This window comes from Berghia stephanieae, chromosome 13, assembly GCF_034508935.2.
Source record: "Berghia stephanieae isolate SIO BIC M18660-M18661 chromosome 13, UCSD_Bste_1.3, whole genome shotgun sequence".
Classification (NCBI taxonomy): Eukaryota; Metazoa; Mollusca; class Gastropoda; order Nudibranchia; family Aeolidiidae; genus Berghia; species Berghia stephanieae.
In genome coordinates, this window is record NC_088372.1 from 31093054 (window position 1) to 31108053 (window position 15000).

General features: G+C 38.7%; 1 protein-coding gene across 1 annotated transcript in view; it reads left to right on the top strand.

Annotated features, from left to right (window-relative positions):
• The window catches only part of LOC144958832 (MAGUK p55 subfamily member 7-like), a 52176-nt gene that overhangs the window by 13939 nt on the left and 23237 nt on the right, over positions 1-15000 (top strand). The window contains exons 2-3 of the mRNA XM_078891057.1: positions 4549-4708; positions 13068-13186. Coding sequence (XP_078747183.1) covers positions 4666-4708; positions 13068-13186 — 162 coding nt within the window. The 5' untranslated portion in view covers positions 4549-4665. The remainder of the gene's footprint in view (positions 1-4548; positions 4709-13067; positions 13187-15000) is intronic.

The window sequence follows — 15000 nt, forward strand, 5'->3', positions numbered from 1 at the left end:
AGTAAGATATTATGAATATTTCATCTTAACAACGCCAGTCCCACATTATCTCATTTTGTCTGGATATAGTGTCTCATTCATCCTGTTGTGTTGATAAAGGGGAAACCCGAAACGTCCATTTTAAAAATCTGTTTTCGTACATTATATTGAAGCCTACATTCTATTTCACATAACAGCGGGGATTTTAAGCTCAACCAGTCAACCAGTCTGGTCATGAATTTATCATAACTTCTTGTTTTTTATTTATTTATTTATTTTTTTGCTTTTTTTTTTTTTTTTTTACAGGGATCATGTCGACGAGCATGTGAGTAAAAACAAACCCAATGCCCCCACGAGCCATTGAAAGTAAAAAAACAAACAAACCCCAACCCCCCCCCACCCCCCAAAAATCCCATCCCCACCCCCCCCCCCCAGAAAAAAAAAACAAAAAACAACCCCAAACAAGAGTAGGTAAACCTTCTAAAATATTCAATCACTTGTAGTTAAAAAAATAAATATAATAAAACAATATACACTATATGAATTAATAATAATAATAATAATAATAATATAATAAATATAATAATATAATACAATATAATTAATAATAATAATAATAATAATAATAATAGATGAATAATATAATAATGAATAATAATAATAATAATAATAATAATAATAATAATAATAATAATAATAATAATATATAATAATAATAATAATAATAATAATATAATAATAATAATATAATAATAAATAATAATAATATATAATAATAATAATAATAATAATAATTAATAATAAATAATAATAATAATAATAATAATATAATAAATAATATAATAATAATAATAATAATAATAATAATAATAATAATATATAATATATAAATAATAATAATAATTAATAATATAATAAATAATAATAATAATAATAATAATAATAAATAATAATAATAATAATAATAATAATAATAATATATAAATAATAATAATAATAATATATAATAATAATAATAATAATAATAATAATAATAATAATAATAATAATAATAATAATAATAATAATAATAATAATAATAATAATAATTCAGAGGCAACGAGTTCCGTAACACCTTCGAAAAGGCTCCGCCTAGCCTGTAAAGAGCCCTAACCATGAGGGCCCCGGAGTTCAAAACCGGTTGGGATTAGGAATGCCCGGTGGGTGATTTAAATGTGAGAGGTTTATTTTATTTAAACAAGCTCCGTAGCAGAAATGCGCGCGACCAAAGATGTTTCCCTCTCCTGTCTGCTGGGTTCACGCAGGGGACTTGGAAGGCGAAGCAAGCAACAACGACGACGACGACGACGACCAACAACAACAACAACAACAACAATAATAATAATAATAATAATAATAATAATAATAATAATAATAATAATAATAATAATAATAATAATAATAATAATAATAATAATAATAATAAACACCCCCTTCTCCCCCCCCCCCCCCCGCCAAAAAAAAAAAAAAAAAAAAAAAAAAAAAAAAAAAAAAACAAACCCAAACCACCCCCCCCCCTCCATTAAACTATAACCAACGATTAAAAAAAAAAACAAAAACAAAAAACAGACAAACAAACAACAACAACAACAACAACAACAACAAAACGAACAAAAAAAAAAAAATTGTAATGCGGTGTTCACCATAATCACCTTTCGTTTACGCATGATTTGTCGGCGAAGCTCTCGTACGAAAATGTACAAAAAAGTAGCGGGCTTAGGGAATGAATGGCATTGATGAGAGGAAGCAAAAATAGATCTCCGACTCAGACAGAAAGAAAGAAAGCTTTTAGGTAAATGACCCCCGGTGACAGGTTGTAAACAGCCACACGTGTTCTAGAATATAATATTATATATAGTCTAATCTTCATTTAACCCTTTCCTTACCAACTACAGGAAAATCGTCACATTCGTTACGATGCAACCTATAACATTCTCATCTGATTATTCTTGTTTCTTATAAACTTTGAAGAAAATAATTTGTTTATTACAGCCATAAAAACTTGACACTGTACTATAGAGCTCATTTTGCTGAACAATATTATGTATAGAATGTACTTGTTAATCTTCTGTTTGAGGAAGAAAAATCTATTTTTGTGATGAGTAGATAATGTGAAGTTTTGGGGGAAATTTGAAACTGGCCTGTAAGGAGACAGTCAAAACTTAAGCTTTTATAACATATTATATTATATTATTATATTATATATAGTGTAGAACGTGCGGCTATGTGGTCTTGGGGTATGACACTCGCTTTCGGATCGGAAGGTCCTGGGTTCGAGCCTCGCTCGGCGCATAGTTGAGTCCTTGGAAAAGGCTCTTTATTCACATTCTCTCACCGTACACAGGTGTAAAATGAATACCTGGCCCTTGTCTCTGTTCGAAAAGAAATATAATATCGCCTTACAGGCGTCATGTCTTGTCCTAAATGTTAAATGTTGCTGTTGGACAGTACTCCCTTGTAAAGCGCTTTGAGCACGTTTAGTGGGTCTTGCGCTATATAAAAGCTCAATTTTAGATTTTTTAAAAAAAAACCTGGTAGAGCTACTATCTAGCTACTCTTCACAAGTCTTGGTCGGCATTGGTATAGATAGTATGCGCTTGGCTGAGGAGTTCACAACATTGCCATCCGGAAGTATAACGAACCAACACACAAACTCTGTGTAACCATGATCTTTTATAGTCTGGTTAATACAGTTTAGTGAGAACAACTCACAAACGCGGATGGCAAAAACAATAACAAAGGCCTGAGTGACGTCATCTGCATACTATCTATAGTGTCAATGAAATATTACTCTTTACGGTGTGTTGACGTGGCAATTTTACAGTCAGCGAATTCCATTCGTCTCGCTTTGGTGATGTTCTTCAATGTTCATCAGTCAAACTGGATCATGTCAATGGTTGGTCGTCTTAAAAAAAAAAAAGCTTTTATAAAACACAATATCCACTAAACGTGCTCAAAGCACTTTACAAGAGGTTCCTGGTCAACAGCGACATTTAACATTTAGGACGGGACATGACATGACGCCTGTTAGGCGATATTACATTTTTTCTTTCGGACAGGGACAACGCTGTTAACCGCAAGTTACCTACTCATTTTACATCTGAGTACGGTGAGAGAATGTGAGTAAAGAGCCTACTCCAAGGACTGAACTATGCGCCGAGCGAGGCTCGAACCCAGGACCTTCCGATCCGAAAGCGAATGTCATACCACTAGACCACATAGCCGCACAGGTCGTCTTAGCTTGGACCTGTCTTTTAATTCTTATTCTTTTTCGACTTTGTCCTATTTCATTTTTCATTAAAAAAAAATAATAAATACAATGGGTGCAGCGTGGCTCAGAGCGCTGCTCTGCGGCTGACGCCTGGGTTATTCCAGTCTTCCCTTGGAATAGATCCTTAAGACAAATTTCTTCTTGGGGATGAATAAAGGGTATTTAAAAAAATAACATTAATTTTGAGCATATATGTAGCGTAATATCCACTAAACGCGCTCAAAGTCAACAGCAACATTTATTAATTAACATGTAAGACGAGACATGACGCAAGTAAGGCGATAACATTACATTATTCTCGACCGACACAATGCTGTTAATGGCTAGGTACTTATTTTACACCTGAGTACAGTGAGATAATGCTCGTAAGGAGCGTTTTTTTTAAAGACTCAACATTTTTAGCATCTAAATCACACCCCGCCTAATACCGTTTTGAGGTGATGGGTGACATGCTATAAATGAAATTTGTCCTTTGTTCCACGTTAACGTTTCGTCATACTCGGCTATGTGGTCTAATGGTATGACACTCGCTTTCGGATCGGAAGGTCCTGGGTTCAAGCCTGGCGCTCGGCGCATAGTTGAGTCCTTGGAAAAGGCTCTTTACTCACATTCTCTCACCGTACTCAGGTGTAAAATGAGTACCTGGCTCTTAACAGCGTTGTCTTTGTCCGAAAATTGTAATATCGCCTAACAGGCGTCATGTCACGTCTTACATATTAAATGTTGCTGTTGACCAGGGACCCCCTGTAAAGCGCTTTGAGCACAGTTAGTGGATATTGCGCTATATAAAGCTCATTTTAAAAAAAAAAGCTCAATTAACGCTTCGTCATAATCAATATTTTGTGGCGAGATGCGACTATGTGGTCGTGTGGTATGACACTCGACATTGGATCGGAAGGTCCTGTGTTTGAGTTCCTCTCTGCGCTGCGCATAGTTGAGTCCTTGGGAAAAGCTCTTTACTCATATTCTTTCACCATTCTTTCACTGTAAAATGAGGAGCACCTGACCGTTAACAGCGTTGTCTATGTCAGGTTTAAAAAAGATATATAATTTCGCCTAACAGGCGTCACGTCTCATCTTTCATGTTAAGTGTTGTTGGTTCGGGTCGGAGGGGATGGAAGGGGGGGGGGGGGCGTTACTAATATAATGTTTTTCAAACTGTCTTTCGTTTTCATTCAAACTCCTCTAAATCCTTTTTAAAACAAACTTTAAAAAGTTGATTTATTACATAATAATTATTTTGGTTTTTGTCTATCCAGGGGATGACGTGAGGACGTGAATACTTTGTGACGTCATAACAAGACCTGCTTGGTATCTATTATGGCACCAGGGCAGGGGAAGGCTAGCACTCTCTACGGACATGGTGACGTAGGACAATGCCGGTAAACCTACCGCTGCCCCACGTCAAGCTAGATACAGGTACGTATTTCTGACCCTTCGTCTCGAAACGGTATTATGTCGGGATGAATTGGACTCCGAAAAGTGACTTTAGAATTAAATTGATAGTAAATACCAATTTTTTAGCTTTTGCATTGTGATAAATTGTCTTAATTCTCTTACATAACAAATCGGAACAAACCCCAAGTTTCATGTTTTTGTCAATAAATTCAATTTTTTTTGCACCCGAGTCACCCCGACATGACACCGTTTAGAGACGATGGGTCACATTTTTACTAATCAACTATTGCCACAGCGGCTACCTTACATTTGTGGGGACTTTCCACATGTCCTACATGTCGTACACGTTGCGGCAAAGAACCCGAAACCGCAGAACATCTAGTTGAGTATAGTGCGGGGCGGTCCTTGGCAAGCTTAAGGACCACGGTCCTACGGTCCTTGGGAAATGAAGACCGCAAGGACCGGTCCTAGGACCGGTCCTTTTCGACATTGAACATTCCTGAGAGACTGTTGGAAATTCGAACCGGTTTGACCTTTTAGAGCGTGGGATCGTTCATTCTTGAACCGTTAAAGACCGCTACACGATGAAAACCGTGGCCTACAGGAGTAAAACACACGGAGTAGTCACACTCATTTCAAATTGTAACCTAATTAGAGAAGAGGGGTGATGCCTTCTTTATTTGCTCACCGTACTTCATTGTTACTTCGATAATTTAATAAAATTTGAAATTTATCCCCATTAACGGAGATAATGGCATCGCCCAAGGCGTTGATCGAGTTGTTCGTGGCGTTGATACACACACGCAACTCCTACCACCCCCCCCCCCCCCCCCCCCACACACACACACATTAGAGGGCAGCGAGCATTGAAGAGTAAGAGAGAGACGTGAAGTTATAATAAGAGGGGGTGGATGAGGTGATAAGAGGGGTCGATGGTGACTTTTCGCCAGATCTAACAAACTCAGCTACCCATTCATTGCTGAGTAGACAGGGATTCAGAAAAAAATCGACTGCACCGGGATCGATCTCTGGCCCTTTGCGTATAAAGAGAGTGCTCTATCAACTGAGCTATCGGGGTCCCCAAATATTCTATTGGACTTTTTTAAAATTCAGACGTTATAACTGGGTTTTTTGGAAGGAAGAAACTAATGAAACTCATATTATTTGATTAGTAAAAACACCAAACGAAATTTTAATATTATTGTATTATTTTAAATGACAACACTGCGATAGAAAGGAGTGGTGACAAGAGATGGACAAAAGAAAACAAAATATCGGATTTGCTACTTGCTAGGTTCGACACACACACACACACACACACACACACACACAAACACACACACATCTTTTGTAGTCACATACATTTCAAACAATAACCCATTAGAGAAGAGGGGTCATGCCTTCACCATAGATCATTGTCATTGCGATCATTATGGTGTAGTAAATTTTGAAATTTACCCCGTATAATGGAATCGTCCAAGGCGTGCGCCTCCTGTTCCCCCCATCTCACACACGAAAGGGCGGTTTGCGAAGTGGAGGTTGGTGGTCGTCTGCCTGTATGGTCGTCTGTGTCGTTTAGTGTATGGCAAAGGGGGGTGGGTGCGATTAATTAAGTGGGATGGGTGGTGATTGGTAGAAGATAGGCAACCGAAGCAACGAATCGCTGGGGAAGTAGTAGGCTATGGCGCGAGACCGTAGGACCGTGGTCCTTGCAAGGACCGCCCCGCACTAGTTGAAAGGTGATAAGAAGTGAGGACCGCCGCCGGTCTTCCCCTCTGGGACGGTCTTCGGTTCACAGCTAAAAGACCGTCGGACCGCGGTCCAGACCGGTCTTCAGCGCGGCACTAGTTGAGTATATTGTTGTGGCGAGTCTACCGGGGGCATTCGCGACTGTGTAGGAATGCAATAACGAATTCGAAGCTGAACACTTTCAAAACCGTGACCACTGCATTTCACCTATCCGTAAACTGAACGTCCTCGTCGGGGACCAGCTTCTCCCATATGAGCCGAATCCGGAATACCTGGGGGTTACGCTGGACCGCAGCCCTACCTATCTCGAAGGAGTTTTCCAGAAGATAGAGAAACGCAATATTCTTCTGAAGATCAACTTTGGGTTGTAGTGCTTGCGGATGTCCGCCCTGGCACTATGCTATTCCACCGCGGAGTACTCCAGTGTGGAGTAGAAGCACGAACGTTGAGAAGGTAGATGTTAAACTTCGCAAGTCGATGCACATAGTGTCAGGGACGCTGGCAACAACGCATAGAGAATGGGGCCCGATTACATCAGCAATCTAGCCCCCTGATGTCCGGTGGTAGGCAATGTACGATATAACACCAATTTGTAAAGGATCTAAAGGTCAAACCCCAAGACCACAAAAAACGGCACGAAAAAAAAATCGACGTTGCGATAAATGATCTGACGATAGTTTTCCTTGACAGTTGAAAGGCCAAATGTTCGAAATCGTACAAACAATCTGTTAAAACAACATTGTTTCTTCTTCGTTTTAGTTTTAGGCAAAAATAAATAACAACCATGTAAAAAAAAAAAAACAACAAAAACACACACACACACACACACACACACACAAAAACAACATAAATTTTTAAAAAATGCTATTCCTTAAACTGTCTTTATGTATGTGGAATTTTGTGCGATTTCCGTTGACCGGGTAGAAACTAGAAGGTCAGAGGCGAAGAATTGTTACCCCATGTTTTCGATTTCCCCGAATCGGAGGGAGATATAATATTACCAAGACAGGAGGTCAATCAAGAATCTTATATTGATTCAGTGTTCACCAATTGATTTACATCACATGCTTTGAACAAGACATTACTTTTGTCCATGCCGATTTTTCCTAGGGGTAAAGCTGTGTCGAAGAACTTATGAATTATCCTTTGAGGTTTCATGCTTTTAACTATAAATTCGATATTCAGTATCGATATTGCTCAAAGATTTCTAAACGGTGGGTCACATTTTATAGAGCAGTAAAGTTAGGTGCCCCAAACGTAAACAATAACAAGTTGCTAGTGATTTCCGTTAGGGACCGGAATAATTTACGCACAATATAGGTCTCCCAATTTTGTAGTTTGAGTTGTAGGCAATACACTTTCAGTATTGAAAATATGTTTACATAAAATCTAACAGTTGCAGAAATAATAATATAAGGCTAAATTATTATGAAAATCAGGCTCCGAATAATTCTCGTTTTGTTCACACCAGCGCAATAATTTGCTCTGGTCTAAAAATAGATAGACTGTAACTTTTGATAAATTTTAGAAAATTGTACCTTTTGTTCCATAAAATATCCATATCTAGACATTATTTGATGCATGATCGAGTATTTATGAATATGTGTTTCTTTTGCCACCTAACAGCCAAATTTTAAAGGTTATTTTTTTCTATTATTTACATTGGAACGTGAGCTGTCAAGACAGGAACATGTGGTTTGCCACGTGCTTCTCGACCTTTGTTTACGTTTGGGGCACCTAACTTTACTGCTCTATAATAAATCTTTCTGGCGCTAAATCAAGATCATTACATGACCCATCTAAGAGTGTACAATCCAGACAAAAGTCTAACAACTAACAACGAACTAAATATTACACTGGATAAGATTGCACAAGATTCGATATCAACCTAAGTTAGTTAAAATAGTTTACCCCTCTTTCCTACACATACTTGTTGCGTTCTATTTTTGAATCCACGAGCTCAAAGAGTTGTAGGTACATTTGATACATTGCAAAAATTAGTGAACAAAGATAAATGTTAATTGTTGTATGACCCTACCGACCTCTCATATACGCTTCAGTGAAATCTATGTGCAATTAGCTATTTTGGGAGTTGCCCTTTATGGATATAATGTAACATTGACAGTAATTTTCAGTTAGACTGAATCAGGTTATTTATATGAAAGAGACCCAAAATTATGTAACCGAACAAGGATAAAATGGATGGACTCATCATGGTATTGAGCTTTTGAGCTTTTATATAGCGCAATATCCACTAAACGTGCTCAAAGCGCCTTACAAGGGGTCCCAGGCTAATGGCAACATTTAACATGTAGGACGGGACATGAAGCCTATTAGGCGATATTACATTTTTACTCATTTTACACCTGAGTACGGTGAGAGAATGTGAGTAAAGAGCCTTCTCCAAGGACTCAACTATGCGCCGAGCGAGGCTCGGACCCAGGGCCTTCCGATCCGAAAGCGAGTGTCATACCACAAGACCACATAGCCGCACAATGATATAATGTACGTACAAACATGTCGAAGACGAATGCCTGAAGAGTTGTTCCATACGCTTTGGACCCCGACACTTTGTATTATTTCCTTATTATTATCTTAATGGTGATTTTTAATTATTTTGAGATTTGCCGTATTTGATTGGCTAGCTCAATTTAAAGTAATGAAAAGCATCCGCGGTCCAATAAGCGTAACGTATGACCTTACGACGTCCCAAAATGTTTCCGTATAATATATGCTTGTACGTCACCCAATTCTCTAAAGTCATGCTTGCTGTTGTCTATTTTTACTGCTTTACTTTAAAATTCACCTCTCTGCAGTAAAATATTATATCACAATAGAAGGAACGTCTTGTCATTTATCATGATAAAAAAAAAATATACAGAGAATACCCCGGAGTCAAGTATCTAAAAAGGGGGGGAAGCAGGCTGCTGTCTAGGTTCTCCGGACTTTGATTGATTTTCTATTTCCCATAGCTGAGTGAGTGATGGTTCCAAAATAGGTAAAGCCTAAGTAGACCCAAACTGTTAGAACTACCAGCATCACTTTTAAATCTCATCAATATTCCGGCTAACCAGCGAGATAAGGCGAGACCTGAGCCAGGATTGCTGTGACCTAGATTTCAAATAGTCACAGACATATCTAGGTCACCGGAAACGCAGTCCCTTATTGCCTTTTTTTTTTCTTACCAGTGATTTACATAGTTAAATCGGATATGCTCAAATAGGTTAACTGACATCTCAAATATCTATCGGTACGAATTTTAGACAGCCAAATATGTATCAACGACGCGTGCACGTTTGCACAGGGAATTTTCAAGGTCACAAAATGCTCATAGTACTTGATAAAAATAATAATAAATAATAATACATGGCATTTATATCAGGCGTTGTTTTCACTGTGTGATGGTCAATGCAAGTTACAAATAAATAAACAAAATTTATATTTATAAAATGCATACCACAATGATGTCAACAACAGCAGACTGTGTAATATCGGTATCAATATCATGAAAATGTAACGGTAAAAAGGTAGTGCTTTAACAATGATTTAAAACTATCAATACATTTTGCTTCTGTTAACCTTCTGGGCAGGTTCAAGGGGCCATACAAAGGGCCCAGTGTGGGTAAAGGAACGACCGCAATAAAATCTATATTTATAATTATTTCTAAGAGTAAGCATCGTTTTGTCAGTCGAGGATCGTACATTGCTAATTGGTACATATATTTCTAACATGCTTTTAATGTAGTTAGCTGCTTCATCATTTAGGCTTTTAAAACAAAAGAGGGCAATCTTTAAAATGATTCTTTCCTTGACATGCAGCCAGTGCATCTCATACAGAGCTTTACAGTGCTTATTCTCCTAGTAAAATAAACGAACCCATGTTTATGTTAAACAGCATGTGAAAGAAAACCGCTTTTTGGTCCCAACACCCTCGCACTATAAATCAATGCACTCACACCTGTCGAATTTGGCGACATAAGTAAAGTGCCTCACCTATCAACGTGCAACGGAAACAAGAGTTTAACGATCCGTCTAAACATATCCGTTTTTTGAACACAGTCTCTCGCTTAAACCAGGGGTAAATGAGCTCCTGGCTCAAGGAAGTGATGCCTTTTGACAGAGGACATGACAGCAATAACTGGTCAATTAAAAAATCAAGAACACACGGCGCCTACTTTCTTTATTTCCCTCCGCCGTTCGTTTATTGAATGAACTCCCTCAAGAATTGTCTGAAACAAAAACAAAAACAATACACTATTTACAAAATTGGTAATAACATCATCACTGTATGTTTGTTGAAACAACGTGTCTTTTTGAATGTATGAAATTATGAACTGCTTTCTGTACACAGATAGTTTACTATTGTTGCCTGTTTCAGTAACAACGAAGTAGGAAGCTGCTAGAGAGAACAAGAAGGACAAAAAAGAAGAGCGGTAGTACTAACAAAATAAAACCTTACAAGCCTGGTGAGGGAATAAATTAAATGCCTAAAGCATTGTGTATTGCGCCTGGTAAATCGGAGGAAATTTTCTATATTTTTGTTACTACGTTGTGAATGTGAAGTGTCGTTTCAATTGCAAGGAAATAAATACTAAATTGGAGTTGATTTTTAAAAATTGCTCTAATAACAAGAATTCTCAAGAATATTATAAACGTTTCGAATCCATCTTGAGAAAAAAAACAAAAACAAAAACTGAAAATAGGAAGAAAATTGATGCAAATTGAAACCAGGAATTCCATGATAAAATATCATATCAAACTCGATGTGAAAGTGGCAGCATTTCTTAACGATTCCACTACAATCTAACGAGTAAAAACATCTATCAACGCGCCGGAAACTTTTCTGTCCTCATTATTTTCCTTGAACTGTAACATTCGCGACATTTCCCTAAAAAAATATGTCATATTTAAAAGCGACCACCACCAAAATATAGTGAAAAGTGAGTTATCGTTAGTAGATCTTATGGAAACAATAAATGAGTTTATCATTAGAACTATTAAATGCATTCATTACTGACTATCTTGTGGCGTAACATTTTGGTCAGTGTCCTGTTATGAGTTTAGGAAGGCTATTCTTAAACCCACCAATCAGCTGTATGCATTGCTAAACCATAATAATATGTTATGCGGTTTCGTATCGTTACCACTACAAGCACAAGAAGTAGGGGAGGGCATCCGGGTCACCAAAAGGTCATCGATGCTTTAGGTTTTGAGAAGTCAGGTCATCGAGGACTGAGAACTTCCCGACCTCCACTTAGTTCTCGATGCTTTTCTCGTCTCGAGAATCTTGGTCGTATTGAGTCCCGAGACTATACTGCGCGAGCGACGCACGCGTTACTAACAATGTGTACTATCTGCATTGTTCACCCCTCTCTCGCCGGCGATGATTCCAGCGAAGCTCGAGACTTTTTTGCGTCTCGATGCTTTTTTGAGTCTCGAGACTCAAAAAAGTCTCGAGCATCGCTCTAGTCATCGGTGCTTTCATTCAATACCTAGTCATTGGTATTGGGTATTGACGTTATATCATATTTTAAACAGCTAACAAAACACAAACGTCGTAAATAGATCAAAATGGTTATAGGTATCAATGTTTTATTATTATACAAAGTGAATTTATTTAATGTATTTTAAGTTTTAATACAAAAAAGCCATCCAAAGCTCAGTTGAAGTGCTACTTCTCGGGAATTCCCGACTTTTCCTTGGTCATCGAGTTCGGGAAGTTTTGAGTGTTGGTGGCCGATGACTTGAGGTATCATCGAGACTTCCGCTCGACACTAACAAGAAGACGACACCGCCAGATCTCACTGACGTAGTGTGGCTGTCAGATTGGTTGGCCGCCACTAATGTCTCCTCTTATAAGATCCGAGAGAGAGAGAGGGAATGGGGATACCCCTCTGAAGCGCATTATGGACGGCGCCCCCGTTTCGAGCCGGAATAGGTACCGGCAACCCTTGTACGCAGCTGCTTCCCTGACTACGGACAGAGATGCATATATACGAGATGGAAGTCGGTTTGGACGAATTCAATCCCTCGTGGGGGGGGGGGGGGGGGGGGGGGGGAGGGACGTACAATCCTCTAAGCTTGGTGAGAAGTTGCCAGGCTTTGATACCAGTAAGAGGAGACACTGGGTGGCTGCGAATCGGTTTCGGTCGAGGAGCTGCCTAACAGCAAGTGCGCTTCATCAGTGGGGACATTCCACCTGTCCCACATGTAACCGATGTGGGCAAGAACCCGAAACGGCAGAGCATCTAGTTGAACGGTGTGTTGTGACGATGCTACCCGGCGGGTTCGCGACGGAGCACGAGTGCGGACCGGACTTTGCTGATTGGGTCGATCGTCATAACATAGTAGTGTGAGAACCATAATAGGCTGCTCTTACGGGTAAAGAACCTGTGATGCTTCTCTCGCAGTTCATAGGGAATGACGTCCCCGCACTAAAGAATCATGTTCTTCCAATTCGAGCGACGTTCATGAGGCCCCATGACATCATCATCATCATCATCATCATCATCATCATCATCATCATCATCATCATCATCATCATCATCATCATTATCATCATCATCATCATCATCATCATCATCATAACTCAAAACATCATCACCGCTATCATCATGTCCAACAATTTCAGACGCCCAGAAACTTCTCGTAGCCCTCCCCACTCTTGAATCCAGACTACCAAACAAAGAGCCAGAAATCCACTACCTACGACGATTTTTGAGGAACAGAAATCTACACCTAATCCTTAAGGTAAACTATTTGTTTTCAATCAGTTCCATTATTAAGCTCTAACGTGTTCCCTTAGATAGCACGAATGGTTCATTTTAATATTAAAATACTTTCGTCCCCGAGCATTTGTAAGACGTTTTATCCCCCTATATCTGTTTTCCAACATGCTTTCTGTCTTTGTCTTGGAATGAGATTACTTGGTTTTGTCCTGGCCCTGGCCGGATACCCTGGCTAAGAGGGAAAGCAGTCAAATGTATAGTTAATTTTGGGAGATGATATTTTTTTCCCTTGTAAATCATCTCTCTTTTACGCACGGTATTATGTTTTGTACACATATTATATAATATGATTTGTAAACATTTGAGTGTGTTCCTTTTAGTAGGGACATGTCCTTGTGTCTGGATGAGACTTTTAGGTGATCTCAAACTAAGTACCTACTTTGACAGTGTGCTCTTGGAATCTACATCTGTTTTCTATTTGAACCAATTCCGCTTTTGTCTTCCCTATTCTTGGGTGCTTTAATTGTAATTCTATAACTTTTTACTTTCCCATTTTCTTCCTTTTTACTGGCGCTGATATTATGACCTTAATGTTTTGGGAGCGCCGTAAAGCCCCTAAAAACAAAAACAAAACATAATACGTTTAATTTTTGCGCTGCTGAGAGCAGTCTTGATTATTAAGGATCAATTCAACACGAAAATGGCGATGATTCACTATTTATTAGTTTGAAATCTATGTCGACAGCTCCGAATTTGAAAAGTGTTATAATATCAAATATTTCAATCGGTTCGCAGGGATCTGCTGCATTCACTCCTTTATTGACAACAGATTTGGAATGCGATTTAAATCATATTAAAGAAGAAGACACGCATAGGTTTACGGCTATTTATGACAATGATAAAAAACGTTTTGAAGACTCGTATGTTAACCATTTTTCTGTCCGGAAACGATATAAATCAATTTTTAAAAAAAATCCCTTTATTCATCTCATACGGAAATTTGTCTCTAGTGTCTATTCCAATGGAAGACTGGAATAACCCAGGCGTCAGCCGCAATGCAGTGCCGCAAATTGAGCTAGGGCAAGGTGACTTGCTCAAGGCCACACAGCGCAGCGGAGGGGTGATCGAACATGGTACCTTTCGGGTACGAAGCAAAGACCGTACCGCTGAGCCATATTGAGAACATTGCAACATTGAGAAGCGTGAATGCCACGAGTTGCAATGCACCCAGAGGCGTCTTCTCAGATGCTATCGAATTTTCTGATTGGAAGCGTCAATTGCCACGGAGTGAGTCCTTTGTAGTTGATGGTTCATCTGCCAAGGAGTCAAATTGGAACTCTTCAGCTGAATGCGGTGATTTCAGTCGAGCCTCGATTTACTGCGCGCATACGAATCTCGAAGCCCGTCACTTTATTCCAATCAAAATCATTCATTCCTTGTCAACAGTTGTGGAAAGGACCGAGTCTACACTCGTTGGCATTTGTTTTTAGTTTTTATAAGTCTTTTCATGAATTCCAAGACGAGTTAAAATCATATCAAAACAAGCATTCCTGTTGTTTTTGGATTCAGTGGGAAAAAAGCAGTAGGACGAAGTGACAAATCCCTGCAAATTCCTTGGCAATACGCTTCAACAGTCATGACGTCACTTACCTCGTAAAGACGCATGGTAACTTAGTAACTGGCTCTAAACTATAGGAACAATGGCGGACGCCCTTATGAAATGTTTCTCTGACGATCACAAAAGTGTATCCAGAGGAGAAAAACACTATAAATATGATCTTGTTTTGACTTTTGCACATTCCGATCACAAGACATATGAAAAGTTCCAGCCCGCAT